The 17608-nt window shown below is 44.5% G+C and overlaps 1 protein-coding gene across 3 annotated transcripts; it reads right to left on the reverse strand.

The window, feature by feature from the left end:
- Window positions 1–3971: 3971 nt before the first annotated feature.
- On the reverse strand, window positions 3972–12765 carry Cdk20 (cyclin dependent kinase 20). Of its 3 annotated transcripts, none has more exons than XM_077792235.1 (8): window positions 12432–12765; window positions 11979–12092; window positions 8900–9019; window positions 8522–8643; window positions 8343–8405; window positions 7625–7748; window positions 7056–7211; window positions 3973–5420 (listed from the first exon to the last, which is right to left on the reverse strand). In XM_077792235.1, the coding sequence occupies exons 1-8, from the start codon at window positions 12504–12506 to the stop codon at window positions 5223–5225; spliced, it is 972 nt and encodes a 323-aa protein (XP_077648361.1). In that variant the 5' UTR covers window positions 12507–12765; the 3' UTR covers window positions 3973–5222. The 3 variants fall into 3 exon arrangements, with proteins under 3 accessions (XP_077648362.1, XP_077648361.1, XP_026238488.1); XM_026382703.2 differs by having other exon boundaries at window positions 3975–5420; window positions 8831–9019; XM_077792236.1 differs by lacking the exons at window positions 7625–7748; window positions 8343–8405 and having other exon boundaries at window positions 3972–5420; window positions 8831–9019.
- Between the last annotated feature and the right edge of the window lie 4843 nt (window positions 12766–17608).

Genomic DNA, 17608 nt, shown 5'->3' on the forward strand with positions numbered 1-17608 from the left:
GTCAAGCCAAAAGTTAGGATGGTGTCAAGTTTAGGGGGTTGTGTGGATGTGTTTGGTTGAAAGTTAGTGGCCAGGGTGGGTCAGTATCTGGATTAGCACCAATATAAAACCGAAGTGCAGTAATAGGGTCAGGTTCCAATCCTGGATCCAGATAGTCAGATTGGTGATCAAATACCCAAAAAGAATGGAGTAGCCAGCCGCAGTGGCACACCTGCAATCCCAGCAGCTCAAGAGGCGGTGGCAGGAGGATCAAAGCCAGCTTCAGCAAAGGCCAGGCACTAAGCAGTCAGTGAGACCTTGTCTCTAAATACAATTCAAAATAGGGCTGGGGATGAGGCTCAGTGATCAAGTGATCACTGAGTTCAATTCCCAATACCCCCCCACCAAAAAAAATGAGGTTCAAGGTGAAGTTCCAAGTCATTGTAAGGTTGAATGTGAGAGTGGTCAAATTTATGGTCTAGATATGAAAAAAGCTCATGTGTGAGACAATGTAAGAAAGCTTAGAGGTGAAATAATTGGGTTATGAGAACCTTAATCATTATCAGTGCATTGATCCTCAGGGGTCATAACTTTAGGCAGATAGAGTATTGATAAGGAGGTAGTCATTTGGGGCATATTTGGGGGATACATATTTTGTCCTTGGTGAGAGAATTCTGTTTCCTGGAGCCATGTCTGGAGCAGCTTTCCTCGGCCACACTCTTCTGCCATGATGTTCTGCCTCACTCAGGCCCCAAAGAATGGAGTCAGCTGCCTATGGACCAAGACCTCTGAAATGTTGGCGCTAAATAGACTTTTCCTCCTTCAAAATTGTTCTTCTCAGGTCTTTTGATCACAGCAGAAAAAAAAGCTGATGAAAACAAATTCCATGCTAAGTTCAAATTTAAGTTAAGTTTGAGGCTCAGACTCAAGTCTAAAAGTGAGCATCTGATTCAGGCTCAGGTTCAGAATCAAGATGAGGTCAAGAATATGATTTTCAGCATCATCACAGTTAGGAAAGTGTTTGAGATCAAGCTAGTACCAGGATAAGGCTTGAATTCAAGATCAGATTAAAGTCAATGTCAAGTTTAGGGTCATGGTAAGAACAGGTAGGTGGGGTCAGGTTCATGGTTAAGGTCAGTTTCTTTTTTTTTTTTTTTAAAGATTTTTTTTTTAATATTTATTTATTTTTTGGCAGACACAACATCTTTGTATGTGGTGCTGAGGATCGAACCCGGGCCGCACGCATGACAGGCGAGCGCGCTACCGCTTGAGCCACATCCCCAGCCCTAAGGTCAGTTTCAAGTGCAAGTTAAAGATCACTATAGGTCAGAGTTAGTTTGAAGTTTAGTTAGAATGCCAAAGTATCAGAGTAAAGTTCAATCTGAAGGTCAAAACAACATATTTTTAATCTTTTAATGAATCGTCTTTGTAGAAAGGTTTTTAATTACAATTTTTATTTCATTAATAGATAGATACCGGGCTACTCAGTTACATATTTCTTCTTGGGTAAGCTTTGGTAATTTCTCCTTCTCAAGGAACTGGCCAATTTTTATGTTATTAATTTTGTCAATATAAAGTTCATAATACTCTAATATATGAAAAAATCTGTACCATTGATACTAACATCTCATTCCCAAGTAATCCTTGCCTTTTTATAATCTGTGCCTTTTCTTTTATTCCTCTTGATCAGTATGGCTAGATGTTTGTCAGTTTTACAAATCTCAATGAATGACTTTTTGGTTTCATTTTTTAAAAAAACTTTATTATTTTGGGGGTGGGGTGAATTGAACTCAGGGCAGTCGACCACTGAGCCACATTCCCAACCCTATTTTGTATTTTATTTAGTGACAAGGTCTCACCGAGTTGCTTAGCACCTCACCATTACTGAGGCTGGCTTTGAACTGGCCTCTACCTCCAGAGCCGCTGGGCTTACAGGCATGTACTACCATGCCCAGCTTTAGTTTCGCTTCATTTTCTCTTTGTTTCAATCTGGTCAATATTATTTCCTTTCTTCTACATATTACAGACTTCTCTTTTTTAAAAATTAAATCCCTCCAGGAGAGGGCCCAAATATGTTGTCCAGGCTGGTTTTGAACTCTTGGGCTCAAAGGTTTCTCCTATCTCTGCTTCCCCAGTAGCCAGGACTACAGGTGCACATCTCCACTCCCCGCACCAGCCTTTTTTATATTGTTATGTCATAAAGATTATAAATTAGAGTGGGGGCTGGAGTTGTAGCTCAGTGGTAGAGCGCTTGCCTTGCACCTGCAGGACCCTGGGTTCGGTCCTCAGCACCACATAAAAAATATATGAATAAAATAAAGGTATTGTGTCCAACTACAATTAAAGAACAAATATTAAAAATAATAATAATAAATAAATAAATAATAAAATAAATTAGAGCTGGGCGTGGTGGGGCATGCCAGTAATCCCAGCAGCTTGGGAGGCTGAAGCAGACTGTTTTGTCTTCTTGACCTCTATTTCTTGGAGAGACGTTTTAATCTAACCATTTCAAAGTGTGTTTGTCTGATTTTTAGCTCTGCTATTATTTAGTTAACATCTCAATATTTGAGACTATTACATGTATATAAATTTAGAAAATTTTGCCAAAGAATTGAATATCTTTTCATTAGAATATAATCTATTCACACCTTGTAATATTTTTTGCCTTAAAATCTATTGTTAGATATCAAGTAACTACATATTTTTGTCCTTTTGTTTGCATGTTTGGTATTTACTTTTCTCTTGAAAATATCAGTTTCATTTTCTTTTTAATTAGGATACCCATATTTCAACTGGAACATTTATTCTATTTATATTTAAATTACTGACATTTTCAGCTTAAAACTATCATCTTACTACGTGCTATATATTTGTACCTTATTATTTCTTAATTATTCCATTTTTCATTGTAGTTTTGGATGTTGCGTATTCTTTATTCTAACTTTAAAAAAAATTTTTTTGTAGTTGTAGATAGACAGAACACCTTTATTTTGTTTGTTTATTTTTATGTGGTGCTGAGGATCAAACCCAGTGCCTCAAGCATGCCAGGCAAGTGCTCTACCACTGAGCCACAGCCCCAGCCCTATTTATTCTAACTTTATTTTTACCCAAGAAAGTACAAGGCATCCCGGGCTTACAGAGTTTCATTGTTACATAGTCTGTTCTTGTAAGTCCACCATCAAGAAAACCTACAGTAAGTTTTCTGCATTTGTTCAGCTTATTTTAAAAAATATATTTTTTTAATGTGGTGCTGAGAATTGAACCCACTGCCTCACGCATTTGAGGCAAGTGCTCAACCACTGAGCTAAGACCCCAGCCCCTGTGCTGCTTATTTATATTCCTGTCTTATGTGCCTGGTTGTTGTATAATATGTAGTTAGAAAAAATTTTGCCGAAATAATTTAAGGCATCTGTTGATAATCACCAAATGAGCTTCTCATCAATCAGCTGTATCTTTTTTTTTTTTAATATTTTTTTAGTTGTCAATGGATCTTTATTTATTTATATGCAGTGCTGAGAATTGAACCCTGTGCCTCACACATGCTAGTCAAGTGCTCTACCACTGAGTTATGACCCCAGCCCCCAATCAACTGTATCTTATTTAAACCGTTTTCAAATACATCAAGTCCGTCCAGGTACAGGGTGGTCTACATATGGTTGTGTAGACCTAAGAGCTTGAAAAACTGAGCTTGACTGGAGTTTAGAGTATGCAGATATACCTGGAAAAATAAATGGAGGCCAGATCATGAAAACATCCGACTTTCCTAAAAGCAACAACTGGGATTTTTTTTTTTTTTTTTTTTTTGTCTCATCTTCCCACAAAGAAACCAGCAGCTACAGTGACATTAATCACTTCTGGGGCTGGGGATGTGGCTCAAGCGGTAGCGTACTCGCCTGGCATGCGTGCGGCCCGGGTTCGATCCTCAGCACCACATACAAACAAAGATGTGTGTCCACCGAAAACTAAAAAAAAAAATTAAAAAAAAAATAAAAAATAAATTAATCACTTCTGTATTCTCAGTGCTCAAAGAATTTATGCACATGATGCCTAAAAAAAAAACCTTTAAGAATAAAGGACTGCTATGGTTAAGCTTCTGTTTTTCTCTCTCACTGAACCAAAGTCTTTATGTGACCACCATCCTAGTCATTATGTGACCTTATTGTAAATCTTGACACCTGGTAAGTTCTTTGATCATCACCTCTTCTTCTTCCTCGTTTTGGCAGTTTGCATTCATATATATATATATATACACACACATACATACACACACATATATATTTTTTTAAATATTCTTTTTAGTTGTAGATGGAAAATAACTTTATTTTTGCTTATTTTTATGTGGTGCTAAGGATCGAACCCAAGGTCTCATGCATGCAAGGCAAGCACTCTACCACTGAGCTACAACCCCAGCCCTCCCATGTATTTTTGGAATCATCTTTCCAAATTGTTATCAAATAAAAATATCTGTACTGGCTGGGGTTGTACTAGGATTTATTGAATAAATGAATCCCAGGTCTGCCAGGTTTCCTTGCTTGCACAGCTGCTTTGGTTCACCTTCATCCTTAGTAACATCCTAACAGGCGAAGACTTCACCGCTGAATCCCCAGCCTGCCCATCCCTGGACCTAGACTTCCCTCTACCACATTTCCAAATAAGCACTCAGTCCCGTGAAGCCACAGGAAGCCCTCAGGGCAAAAGCAGCTGTGCTTGCAGTCACCTTTCAGGTGAGGGCCAGGAGACACTGTCACTTCTACCCTCTCCCTTAGTAGAAACAGAGGAGGATGAGACATAGGCAAAGTCATTTGGGGCTTTTATATAAATCTTAAATCCTGAATTAAGAGTGTTCACTGAGAACCAAAACAAACCTACCTGCCCACTCAGGTTCCCAACATGAGGATACCTTTCTCTCTGCACTTCCCAGATGCTTCTAACAGGAATGTCCTGGAGGAGGGCAGAGCCACTGCAGGGTGGTCCTTGGACAGTAGGCAGCACAATGGTCTCCTCCTCTGCTGGCTAGACATCCTCATTGCCTTGGCTGAAACGTGACCTCTGCCTCCTTGGAACCCTGGAACCCCCGTCACGGAGGTTAAGGAGCAGGCCACAGTGGGAGAAAGGCTAGTGTGGAGTGAGGGAGTGAGTCCAGTGTGGCCCTGGGAAGGCCCGGGAAGGTGGAATCAGGCAGGAGGCGGACAAACAAGCAGCCCAGGTACTTCTGGGGGTCAGGCAGGACCTGCGCCAGCGTCTCACCCCTTTGGGATAAAGGGCCGAATCAGTTCTGGATCCAACAGTGACTCCTCAAGAGGCCGGTCCACATGGAAGTCATGGACATGAGGAGGTCCTGGGTGAGCCTTAGAAGCAGGCCCCCCTGGGCGCTGGGGAATTGGCAGCTCAGATGGGTGGGCAGGAAGGGGAGCTGTGAAGAAGTATTGATGCAGGAGAGCCTGGCAAATAAGGGGCAAGAGAAGGAAGGCCAGTCACCATACCATCCCAGCCCCAGGCAGAGGTCAACAGCTGACTTAGATTCAGCCAACTCAGCAACCTTTCCTGGGGGCCACCTGTGTGGAGCCCTGTTCCAGAGACTGGGGACACAGTGGCGAACACACAAACCAAGCTCTGCCTTGTCCACAGCAGCGGGGAGGGGCTGGTGAGGGTGAAGTTAGGAGGAATAATAAACCAGATAGAGGTAAAATACACAGTATGACCTGTAATGATTAGTGCTATAAAGAAGACTGGGGAGGGGGGTTGGTAAGGAACACGGAAGTGAGGCTACAGGCTTGAAGAGGCTTGAAGAGTGGCGAGGGGTTAGCTGGGCACAGTGGCACACGCCTGTAACCCCAGAGACTTGGGAGGCTGAGGCTGGAGGAACACAAAGCAGCCTTAACAACTCAGTGAAGCCCTCAACAACTTAAGACCCTGTCTCAAAATAAAAAATGAAAAAGGGCTGAGGATGCAGCTCATTAGTTGAAAGCCCCTTGTTCAATCTTTGGTCAAAAAAAAAAAAAAAGAGAGAGAGAGAGAGGGAGAGAGAGGGAGGGAGGGGTAAGGGTTACCTGAGAGGCAGGTGAGTGAGTCAACAAGCGGAGCAGCAAGAGTCCAGGGGAAGAGTGCTCTGGGCCAGAGCACAGGCCCCAGGGAAAGGCCTTGGGGCTGGACAGGAAGGACCATGAAGGACAGTAGCAAGCAGGTCAGAAGGTGACAGTGCCCACCTGCAGTGGCTATGGGCTCCAAAAACCCTGACTCTTCCTGAGTGAAGGGGCACAAGAGGCCCCTGGCAGAAGAGGTGTGTGACCTGCTCTACTGGGGAGTCACTTTCTCTGCCAGGTGGAGAGAGATTAAACGGGATGAGGGAAGTCACAAGTTCTGGGAAGCCATCCAGGAGCTGCTGAGGGCAGGAACCGGGGACGTGCAAACACAGGCTTCAGGTGCCAAGTGTGCGAGGGAGTGGGCAGCTCTCAGGCTGCAGGCACAGGACCCCTGGGAGTGCGGCTCCAACACCCCTAGCCCCTGCCTCTGTGGTGCTCACTGTCTTTTCCTGCCTTCTACAGCCAGTCCTCCCGGGTCCTCTCCCCTGGACCACTCTTACCACTTCTCTTCAGCAAACAACTCAAAGACCTTGTGCTTAAAACTGCCCAATGCCAGGGCTGCCCCTGTTCAGCCCCAACCACCAGGGGAGACCACCACACTCGTGACCCTGTGGGTTTGCGGCTGCCTTACTATGGGGGTGAGGGATGCCCTGGAGACAGGTCATATTGTCTATGTGAGGGCCCAGCAAGGCCTGCCGTGTGCCACATGGTAAGTCCATACCTCTAAAGAGATGAGGGCATGAAGCCCCAGGAACTCTGCTGCTGTCTGCCACATGGTCTGCACTCTCCCGAGACCCCATGGGCCACCCTACTGTAAACCCTCAAGAGGTACTGGAGATGTCCAGTGGTGTCTGTCCATGGAAAAGCACACCTGCCCCGAGGCTCCCATCACCTGGGGTTCTGGACCATCACAGGTTCTGAGGATCACTGACTTGGGTCCCATGGCTACTGGGGGCAGAGTGTGAGGACAGTGACCATAGCCTCCTGCCTTACCTGGGAGGCTGCAATGCGCTGGCGAGGAGGGTAGAGGAGGAACTGACCCAGCAGGTCCAAGGCCTGAAGAGAGGCGTCCGACAGGACCTCCTCCAGGGGCACTGGCGCCTGTTCCTTAAAGGAGATCTTGTTGTAGTCTGGCAGCTCTGTGATCTCCTGGGCCAGGAAAGAGAAAGCGGCACATGAGAGGAGGCACTGCCCCAGCTGCTCCCCGATGCCAGCTCCCAGTCCCTCCTATTCTCAGGTTCACAGTTCTCCCGTCCACCTGCCCCATCGCCACTCACTAACTCACTCCTCACCCTCTCATGTCCGCTCCACCCCCAGACACAGAGACACTGTGTGTGCACGTGTTGGAGTAGGAATAGGCAGAGAATAGGACCTGGCCCTCCTGCCTCCAGTTGGAAAGAGAGAGGAACCCTGGGCTGGAACAGAGGTCCCTGTGGGTCAAAGAGGGGCTGGGTCAAGGGGAACTGGGACTGTGAGAGAAAGTGGCAGGGCAGAAGCAGTACTTGCTACTGGAGAATGGAAGGAACCTGCCCCACACCCTTCCACCAAGGACCCCTACAAACCGGCCAGACTTGAGGGCTAGGGGTGCCCAAGATGCGAAGCACACAGCAAAGCTGTTCAATGTCGTTCTCTCCGGGGAAAAGAGGGGACCCGTTCAATAGCTCCCCCATGATGCAGCCCACAGCCCTGTGGATACAGAATCCCAAATAGCTCAAGATCCCACCCTGTGGAATGCAGACCTACTCACATAGTTCCAAGGCTTAAAGGCTTCAAGTCCAGGGGTGCAGACCCCCAAACAAAGTCCTCAGCCTTAGAACACAGAGCAAGCCCCCAACAACTCCAAGATGTCCCGGAGCCTCATGTTCTAGGATACATAGCCCCCCCCCCTTCACTTTCTGGGGCAGACCTACAACAGCCCCAAATCTCAGATCCCTTGGGCACAATAAAGGTTCAGAGCCTTCAAACCCCACAAAAAAAGAATATGTTTCAGAGCCTTTAAACCCAGTGTCACAGGCCTCTGACTAGTTCAGACACTTATCCTGGGCTCTGATCCCTGCACATACCAACCTGAATAGCCCACACCTTGAATCTCAGACCACCTCCCCCCTGGCCCAGAACAATCCATTCTCTGATTGAGACAATCACTTTCCTTCTACCCTAATCTCCCACCCAGCTCAAAAACATCAGAGTGAGGAACACTAAACTCACGCCAAATTGCTCAGAATACCCCAGCCAGGGAAGGCTCCCCCGTGGCCCACCTTACCCTTTTCCCTGTCTTACCATAGGTCAACGCCCTGGTCATATTGGCGGGCACCATACAGGAGCTCAGGGGCTCGGTACCACCTGTGCAGAAGAGGGTTGCTGGTCATTGGTCTCACAGGCTGCCCTGGAAGCTCATCCCAACACCATAAGCACTTCTTCCCTCGGGAAGGGACTGAGGGGAATCTGGCCCTCCCTACCTGGTAGCCACCTGGTGTGTGTAGAGGCGGCTGCCATCAGGAGAAAAGACCCGGGCTAGACCAAAGTCTGCTATCTTGAGCTGGCCTGAAGCACTGATGAGCAGATTGGCAGGTTTCAGATCCTGTGACATGAGGGGAAGCATCAGTCCCTCTGTGTCCACTGTAGGACTCTGGGATGTGAGGAATTGACACCCAGGGCAGCCCCAGCCCCTGCTTCCTCTAAAGCACTCCTACCCCCAGCTACTCACCTAAAAATCCCCTCTAACTTCTTCAAGGGTTAGCCCACCCCTAGCCCATGCAGGGACTGACCCGATGCACAATGTTGTTGGCATGGCAGAAGGCCACACCCTTGAGCAGCATTTGCAGGTAGCTCTTGACCTGTGCTGGAGCCAGCGGCCTCTGGGCATGGCGCACCACCTCTGCCAGGTCTGACAGCATGAACTCGAAGGCCAGCACGAAGCCTGCACCATGTGGGAACACGGCCTTCAGCTGCACCACCTGCAGGCAGACATTCCATGACTCACCTTGCTTGACCTCCTCTGCAACCTCAGGACCCCCATCTTGCTCTGACAGAGGATCAGGGAGGCAGAGAAGTCAACACAGGGCCTAATGTCAGCTAGGTACTCAGCACTCACACTGGTCTGCAAGTGACACACTCAACCTCTCCACAGAAACTCAGGGAAAGGGTTAGAATAAGGTCACTTAGCAGGCAGAATTTAGCACATCCAACCAGCACAACCCCAGAGACATACGTGAGCAGCCTGCCTCCTACTTCCTCTACAACCATTAAACCCCAGGACCTAAGGAAAGCACCAGGAGACACATCACAAATACCCAGGACACCTGTGTCAGAGGGCCTGCGGAACATAGCAGAGAGCTAGAACACAAGGACTCTAAGGAACTCATCCCAGGAACAAATGATCAACAAAGGAACAAAAGGGATGTGTACAGGAACACATATACAAGATGGCAATGGGATTTTAAGTGGAGAAAGGGACACTGTATTTGGATGATGTGGGGTCAGAGGAGGGCACAAAGATTAGCCAGTTATGCGGTGATTTGGAAAAAGCTCTGGGCAGGGAGAACAGCAAGTGCTAAGCCCTGAGACAGGGACAGAAGGAGTCTAGAGGGAAAGGAGAATGGATGGAGCCTAGATTGGTGCTAGTCATGGGAAAGATGCCTAAGAAATTATAGTGAGTGGTGACAATAACCTGAAGTGGAAACAAATTTGGAATATTTTTTTAAATGGAACCTTAAGGACTGTTGAACACCAGATGCATGCAGAGGCCCTATCACCAGCCTCTTATGGATTTTTCTCCACCTGCCACATACAAAGTTGATCTGGAAGCCCTTTTATTTTCCACAAAAAATAAGAACAGCCTTGCTGTTTTTCCTGACTTTTCAGGTAGTATATAATTATCTTATGGATAAAAACACATACCTAGTCATATAATACATAAAGTTATAAGGAACAAAACAACAAATGAAAAACCCTACCACCTACAATCTTGAAGCACATCCTACCAGACTTTAAAAAATATTTTCATATAAAACCAGAGGACACCTAAAGTTTTATAAGATGCTATGTCACCCAATACATCATGAACATCTTCACAGGACCATGAACATAAGTCAGAGGCTCACATACAGACTCAAGCCTGTCACCCTACAGGAAGCTGAGTGTTCTACTCCAAAATGGAAAAGAGAAAGCACCATATGAATAATGATGCTGGGGGATTTAAGATGTCCCTTCTTTAGTCCCCATATTTCCCTGCCACACATCATACCAAGTGGGCCCTATTGCCTCTGCAGGTGTCCCTTACACTTTTAGTTTTTAGGAGTCAGGTCAAGGCCAGTTCTTCACTGTGTCACAAGTGCCCCACAAAGGCAGAGCTTATTAGGGAAGCCCCCAAGGGAAGGCTGTCTGAACTCCTCTCTCAGACTTGAGCCAAAGCCTCCACTGACAAGGAAGGGCTCATGAGATGGTGACAGAAATTCCCATCTTTGCCTGAGAAACAAAGATATTGAAATCTGTTGCCGGGGTCCAGCCCCAGCGGGGTCCAGGGAGTCCTGAAGGAGGAGTGGCGTCAGCGAAAAGATGAGAAATACAGAATCCAAGGAACGAGGATTATTCATTGATATTGTTAAACATATGCTTAGAAAAAAAGGAGTTCAGGTTCCCACTTCACAATTACAGAGGTTTTTTCATTTTATTCAGGAATGTTGTCCTTGGTTCCCAGAAGAGGGAACCCTAGATCTAAAAACATGGGTAAAAATAGGAGAAGCTTTAAGAGCATTTTACTCTAATTATGGACCAGAAAATATGCCTGTAGATGCTATAGCATTATGGAATCTCTTAAAAGATATGCTAGATCCAGCTCAAGAAGCTGAAATCTTAAATAGGATTAACTTAACTGTCCCTACTGAAGAAACTCCCCTAAGGAAGGACTCTAGAAGTGAAACTTATGTCCTAAAAAAAGATGAGGAGAAGGATCAGTCTTGTTTAGAAAATAAAGATAATTTAGAAGAAGCAGCTACTAAATAACATAATGAAGAATTCTTTGCCCCCATAAGTACACATTCTTACGGATCTTCTACCAAAAATAAATTGGGTTCCAAAATGAAAAATACTTTACCACCTCCTCCACGGAATGTAGGATTTAAAGGAGCTATGAAAGAGGCTCTACAATCTGGAGATTTAAGTTTTACTCTCCCTATCACTTTTGATTCAAATGATGAAAATTATATGCCTCAATGGGAGCCCCTTCCTTTAAAACTTTTAAAAGAATTAAAACAGTCTGTTCATGATTATGGGCCTACTTTACAGATAGTAGAAATTATTGCCACTAGATGGATGACTCCATATGATTGGTTTGCTACTGCAAAATCTTGTCTCCCTGGACCCCGCCAGGGCAGGACCCCGGCAATCTGTTTTGCACAGTAGTGAAGAGGACTTGAAATGACAATGGACAGAGGTAAAGCATTTGACAGTCTACAGAACACATTAGGAGCTCAAAAGATGCTACTTATCATTAGAAATCACTAGGGCCGGGAAAATGGCTCAATGGTAGAGCACTTGCCTAGCATGCCAGAGGCCCTGGGTTTGAACCCCAGCACCGTGTACATGCATAAATAAATAAATAAGCAAATAAATGGGGGTAAAAATCCACTAAATATTTTAAGAGAGACGTGCAAGTTGACAAAGAGATTAATGCACACACATGAAGACATGAGTAAATAAATGAAGCGATTAAGAGAATGAGGGTAGACAAAATAGGGCATAAATAAGGTGTGAGGAACCACATGGATCAACACAGTGGGGAAGGGAGGGAATCCCTAAAAGCGGGTGTATCTGGATAGATAAAGGCTGGAAAGGGTGGGAATGAGTGAAGGGGGACAAGAAGGTGAAACCTCAGAAATCACCCCTTGCCCACCTGGGCCCAGAAGCCCCACTCACATACTGATTATCCTCAATTTCTTGCAAAGCCTTGATCTCCCGCAGGGCCTGGTTAGGGATGCCATCCTCCAGCCGCCGCAGGGCCACCTTCTTGAGGGCAACGATCTCGCCAGTCTGTCCAGGAAAGAGCGCAGACACTGCCAGCCCACTCCAGGGGCTGAGGGAGAGTGAGAGGGAGGAGAGGTGGGGAAGAGGAAGGCACGCCTCCCGGGTCGCGAGTGGCCCAGGACCTGCCGCGCCAAGGGGAGCCGCTAAGGCGTCCACTCAGGACCCAGCAGGCCCGCCGCTGGACGAACAGGGACCACAGGGATGAAACCGGAGCTAGGAGCACGGAGGCAGGCGCCACAGTCCACAGGAGGGCCGGGAAGCCCGCAGGTTTAAGAAAGACCATCCCGAAGGGCTGCAGCGCGGGGTGGGGAACCCTCCCGGGCGGCCCGGGCGGCAGCGTCTCACCTCTACGTGCTTGGCCTTCAAGACGATGCCGTGGGCGCCTTCCCCGATGCGGCCCAGGATGTAGTACTGGTCCATCAGCGCCCCGCAGCTCCCAGAGCCCACCCTTCATCCGCCCGTGCCGCCCAGGTCCCAGACGCAGTTGCCTAGCAACGGGGCGGCCTGCTGGGGCGGAGCTGCGGAAGCACGTGACCAGAAGACTGAATCTGCGCTGGGTCCAGGATGGTGGTTCCGGTTCGACTGCGCGTTTCCCTAGCCCTCCGCCATAACGTAGCCGCCCGCTCAACTCCAGGCGCCAGCTGCGAGTGTGACGAGCAATGGCTGCCCGCGCGTCCTCGACGCCGCCCCGACGTCGCGTAAAGAGGGCGGGCGTTGTGCGCTCCTAGAGGGGCGGGGCCACGCAGCCTCCGGGTGAGGGGCGTGGTCGATGGGGCGGGGACTCCGGTAAGGGGGCGTGGGGGTGGGCGGGCCTCCGGACAAGGGGGCGTGGAGGGAGGGAGGGGCCTCTGGGCCAGAGGGTGTGGAGGGACAGGGCGGGCTCCTACTACTGCGAGGCCCGAAGCTCAACCTGTGACTCAAGTACCCTTTATCCTGCTAAGACTCGGAGCTACAAAGTTTCAACTTGTGTCCTTTTATCCATCTTTGCAACGTTTAAAAAAGATGAAAAGATGAGAGCATATGTAGCATTGCAAATACATGTTCCCTTTGAAAGAAGAAAACGTGTTTGTGTTCCTTTTAATAATGTAAATTAAAAATATCAGATCTTTAGGGACTGGGGTTGTGGCTCAGTGGCACAGCGGCTTGCCTTGCACATATGAGGCACTGGGTTTGATCCCCAGCACCACATAAAAGTAAATAAACAAAAAATAAAGATTTTTTTTAAAACCTAGATTTTTATTTAAGCACGAAAATCAGTTTTCGCTTAGTCATGTTTTAGTACCTAGAGTTTGAAGCACAAGAAACGTTTCAAAAGCAAACGCCATTCGTTGTTTGTTCTTTTTAGATATATGACAGTAGAGTGTATTTTGATATATTATACATGAATGGAGTATAACTTCCCATTCTTGTGATTGTCAGTGATGTGTAGTTACACTGGTCCTGTATTCAAGTATGAACATAGGAAAGTTATGTCTGATTCATTCTACTGTCTTTTCTATTTCCCTTCCCCTCCCTTCCTTTTATTCCTCTGTGTCTAATCCAATTATCTTCTATTCTTGGCAAATGTCATTCTACTGACTGATTACATTCACTTGACCAAATTTTACTTCCTTTCCCACAAAGAAGACCATTGTATAATTATTAAATGCTATACACACCTTTTTTTTTTTTTTACATTGCATCAGACTAAGAAGACTTGTACAATTATGGTAATACAGGAGTCATTCACTGTTTTCTTCAAGAAATGCTAAAGGGTAATGATCATCTCAATTTATACAGAAATAGCATTTGACAAAATTCTACACCTTTTAAAGAAGAAAGCAGTTAATAAATTAGGAAGGAAAGAAACTAACTTGATTTAACAATGGCTATATATAAATGAAAAGCCCGTAATCCAAAAAGGAAGTCAAGAAAATGATCCACTTAAAATAACATCAAAAGGATTAAAGTTTCAAACAATAAACAAGAAAGCAAAGGATTCACATGAAAAAACCACAAAATGTTGTTGGGAATGTGGTACAGCATTAAAATTTGCCTGGCATGCAGGAAGCCCTGGTTTTAATCCCCAGTAAAAAATGAGCAAAGAATTTGAATAAACAATTCTCCAAAGATGGTATATAAATGGCCAACAAGCATATGAAATGACACTCAACATCCCTATTCATTAATGAAGTTCAGTCAACCTACAACGAGATATCACATCATACCATGAGGATACTACTATAAGAAAAACCAAAAGTAAAAAGTTTTGGCAAGGATGCAGAGGAAACGGACCCTTGTACACTGTTTATGAGAATGTAAAATGCTCAGTCACTATGGGAAATAGTTCCTCCAAAAATCAAAGAGTGGGCTAGGGTTGTAGCTCAATGGTAGAGCCCTTGCCTAGTACATGTGAGGCACTGGGTTCAATTCTCAGCACCATAAATAAATAAATAAATAAATGTCCATCAACAACTAAATTTTTTTAAAATTAAACAAAAAGAGAATTAGCATATAATCCATCTACTTCTTGGCCTACACTCGAAAGAATTAAGAATTTTATTTTGAAGAGGCTTTGCACACTCCTATATATCAGATGGAAGTACCTCATATCTTGATTGGTGGATGAATGGATAAACAAAATGTGATCTGCACACTTACAATGGAATATTACTCAACTTTTAGAAGGAAGGTATCATATGATAAACATAACTCAACCTTAAAGACATTATGGTAAGTGAAATAAGCCAATTGTAAAAAGACAATAATATATGGTTCCTCCTATGTGAGGTATCTAGAATAGTCAAATTCATAGAGACACAAGGTAGAATAGTAGTTTCCAGGGGTGGAGGGAAACAGGAAATAGTAAGTGGCTGTTCAATGGGTGTCAAGTTTCAGTTTTGCAAGATGATAAAATTCTGGATATTGGTTGCTCAAGAAAGGGTACACTGGTGAACTTTACATTTACTTTACATTTAGAAATAATTAAGCTGGTAAATTTTATATGCATTTCTTACCACAATTAAAATTTCACAAGATAACAAATACTAGAATAAGCTCCTTCCTGGTTGCCATGTCATATACTGCTCTCTTCTGCAACAACACTCTTCCACCATGATATTCTATCTCACTTTGGGCCTAGAGCAAGGGAGTCAACAACCATGGCCTGAATCTCTGCAACCTGCACTGAGGTAAGAAACTGAAGAAAACACTAGAAGAAAGAAAGATCTTCAATGTTCTTTTTTTTTTTTTTTTTTTTTTGTACCAGGTATTGAACTCAGGGGCACTTGACTACTGAGCCACATCCTCTGCCCTATTTTATATTTTATTTAGAGACAGGATCTCACTGAGTTGCTTAGTGCCTTGCCATTGCTGACGCTGGCTTTGAACTTGCAATTCTCCTGTCTCAGCCTCCCGAGCCAACTCTCCCACATTCTTGGATGTGCAGAATTAACACTGTGAAAATAGTCATATTACCCAAAGCAATATATACGCTCCATGCAGTCCCCATCAAGATACCAATGACATTCTTCACAAAACTAGAAAAAGCAGTCCAAAACTTCATATAGAAGAATAAAAACCCAGAATAGTCAAAGCAATCTTGAGCAGTAAGAGCAATACTGGAGAATTCATAATTTCCAACTTCAAATCATACTACAGAGCTATAGTAACCAAGAAAACTCTGCATGATATTGGCATAAAAAAAGATATGGAATAGTTTAGAGGATACAGAGATGAACAAACCCAGATATAATCATCTCATCTTTGACAAAGGTACCAAAAACATATTGGAGAAAAGACAACCTTTGGAACGAAAGGTACTGAGGAATTGGATATTCACATGTAGAAGAGTGAAATTAGATCCCAATTTCTCATCCTAAAAGAAGCCAATGCAAAGTGGATCAAAGACCCAGAAACTTTTCAACTGATAGAAGAAGACACAGGATGGGCATTCCATCATGTAGGTACAGGCATTGACTTCTTCAATGAGACCTCTAATGCTCAGGAAGTACATAAATATAAATACATAAAGAACTCAAAAAAATTAACACCAAAAAAATCATTCTTATGTCAAAAAATGCATTCTACTGGCATGTGTAATTAATTAGAACAAATTAAAAAATCATTCTTAATTTTGGCCCTGGGGATTGAACTCAGGGACACTTAACCACTGAGCCACGTTCCCAGCCCTTTCTAATTAAAAAAAAAAAAATTCCTATACCTTAAAACATAATTTAAGCCCAGCAGTAGAGGGCCTGCTTAGCATGTGAAAAGCTCTAGATTCATTCCTCAGGATCACCACTATTACCACCATAACTAAATCTTCATAAGGTAAAAATCAATATGCCCATGTCATTAAGAGAGTATCAGTGCTCAGAAATGTTAAATAACGTATCCAGTGTCAACAGTGAATGCTGGAACCAGGGTATGAACACGGGTGCTGCGACATTATAGAGCACGGACTTTTCCCACAGCTTCAGAAATGTGAAGGTACTTAAGAGCCGGGAATGGGCTCCATCATCAGAAACCCATGGGATCAGTTACACTGTTTTTCTGGAGTGCGTGTTTGTGTGTGTGTGTGTGTGTGTGTGTGTGTGTGTGTGTGTATCTGGAGATTGAACTCAGGGTCTTGGGTGTGCTGGGTGACCACTCTACCACTAAGCTGCAGCCCCAGTCCACGAATCCTAAAGACTTCTTAACTGAGAGCCAGACATAGTGGCATACACTGTAATCCTAGCAACTCGGGAGTCTGAGGCAGAAGGATCATAATTACTGAGGCCAGTCTCAGTAATTCAGCAAGGCCCTAAGCAACTTAGTGAAAACTTGTCTCAAAATAAAATATAAAAATGGGCTGGGGATGTGACTCAGTGGTAAAGCACCCCTGGGTTCAATCCTCAGTATCCAAAAACAAAAACAAAAAAAAAAAAAAAGAGACAGTCTCTTTACTAAGAGACAGTTGCATTGCATCTGATTTCTTGTTAATGTCTTCTTTATTTATTTACAATGCTGAATATTAAACCTAAGGCTTCTTGCATGTTTGGCAAGCAATCAACCTTAGAGATACATCCTTAGCCAAATTTTGACAAATACATACAGTTCTCCATAAGACAGAAGCAATTTTCACCTATAATTTTTAAACAGGACACACTGTGATGTTAGGAGAAGAGAAATTTTGTAATGCTGAAAAAAATACTTGTACTGAAATTTTGAGTGTCAAAAGTTTAAACCGGGGCTGGGGATGTGGCTCAAGTGGTAGCGCGCTCGCCTGGCATGCGGGCGACTCGGGTTCGATCCTCAGCACCACATACCAACAAAGATGTTGTGTCCACCGAGAACTAAAAAATAAATATTAAAATTCTCTCTCTCTCTCTCTCTCTCTCTCTCTTTAAAAAAAAAAGTTTAAACTGAAGGCTGTCTGTACAGATGGTCACTGAATAAGAACTGTTTGACTTATGATGTTTCAAGTTTTAAAATAATGTTGTGAAGTAATGTTCATTTGTTAGAAACTTAATTTTTATTTTTTCTCAGGCTGGCAATACTCC

The sequence above is a fragment of the Urocitellus parryii genome, chromosome 13 (assembly GCF_045843805.1).
Source record: "Urocitellus parryii isolate mUroPar1 chromosome 13, mUroPar1.hap1, whole genome shotgun sequence".
In the NCBI taxonomy this organism is placed as follows: Eukaryota; Metazoa; Chordata; class Mammalia; order Rodentia; family Sciuridae; genus Urocitellus; species Urocitellus parryii.

What these genes read in the sequence shown, in the direction of transcription:
- Cdk20 (XM_026382703.2), bottom strand. Translation starts at nt 12,506, where the DNA reads ATGGACCAGTACTACATCCTGGGCCGCATCGGGGAAGGCGCCCACGGC. An exon ending in CCAACAACATTGTGCATCGG is followed by an intron (nt 8,644 to 8,830) that starts GTCAGTCCCTGC and finishes CTCATGTCACAG; the next exon opens with GATCTGAAACCTGCCAATCT. An exon ending in CTAGCCCTCAAGTCTGGCCG is followed by an intron (nt 7,212 to 7,624) that starts GTTTGTAGGGGT and finishes TTCCTGGCCCAG; the next exon opens with GAGATCACAGAGCTGCCAGA.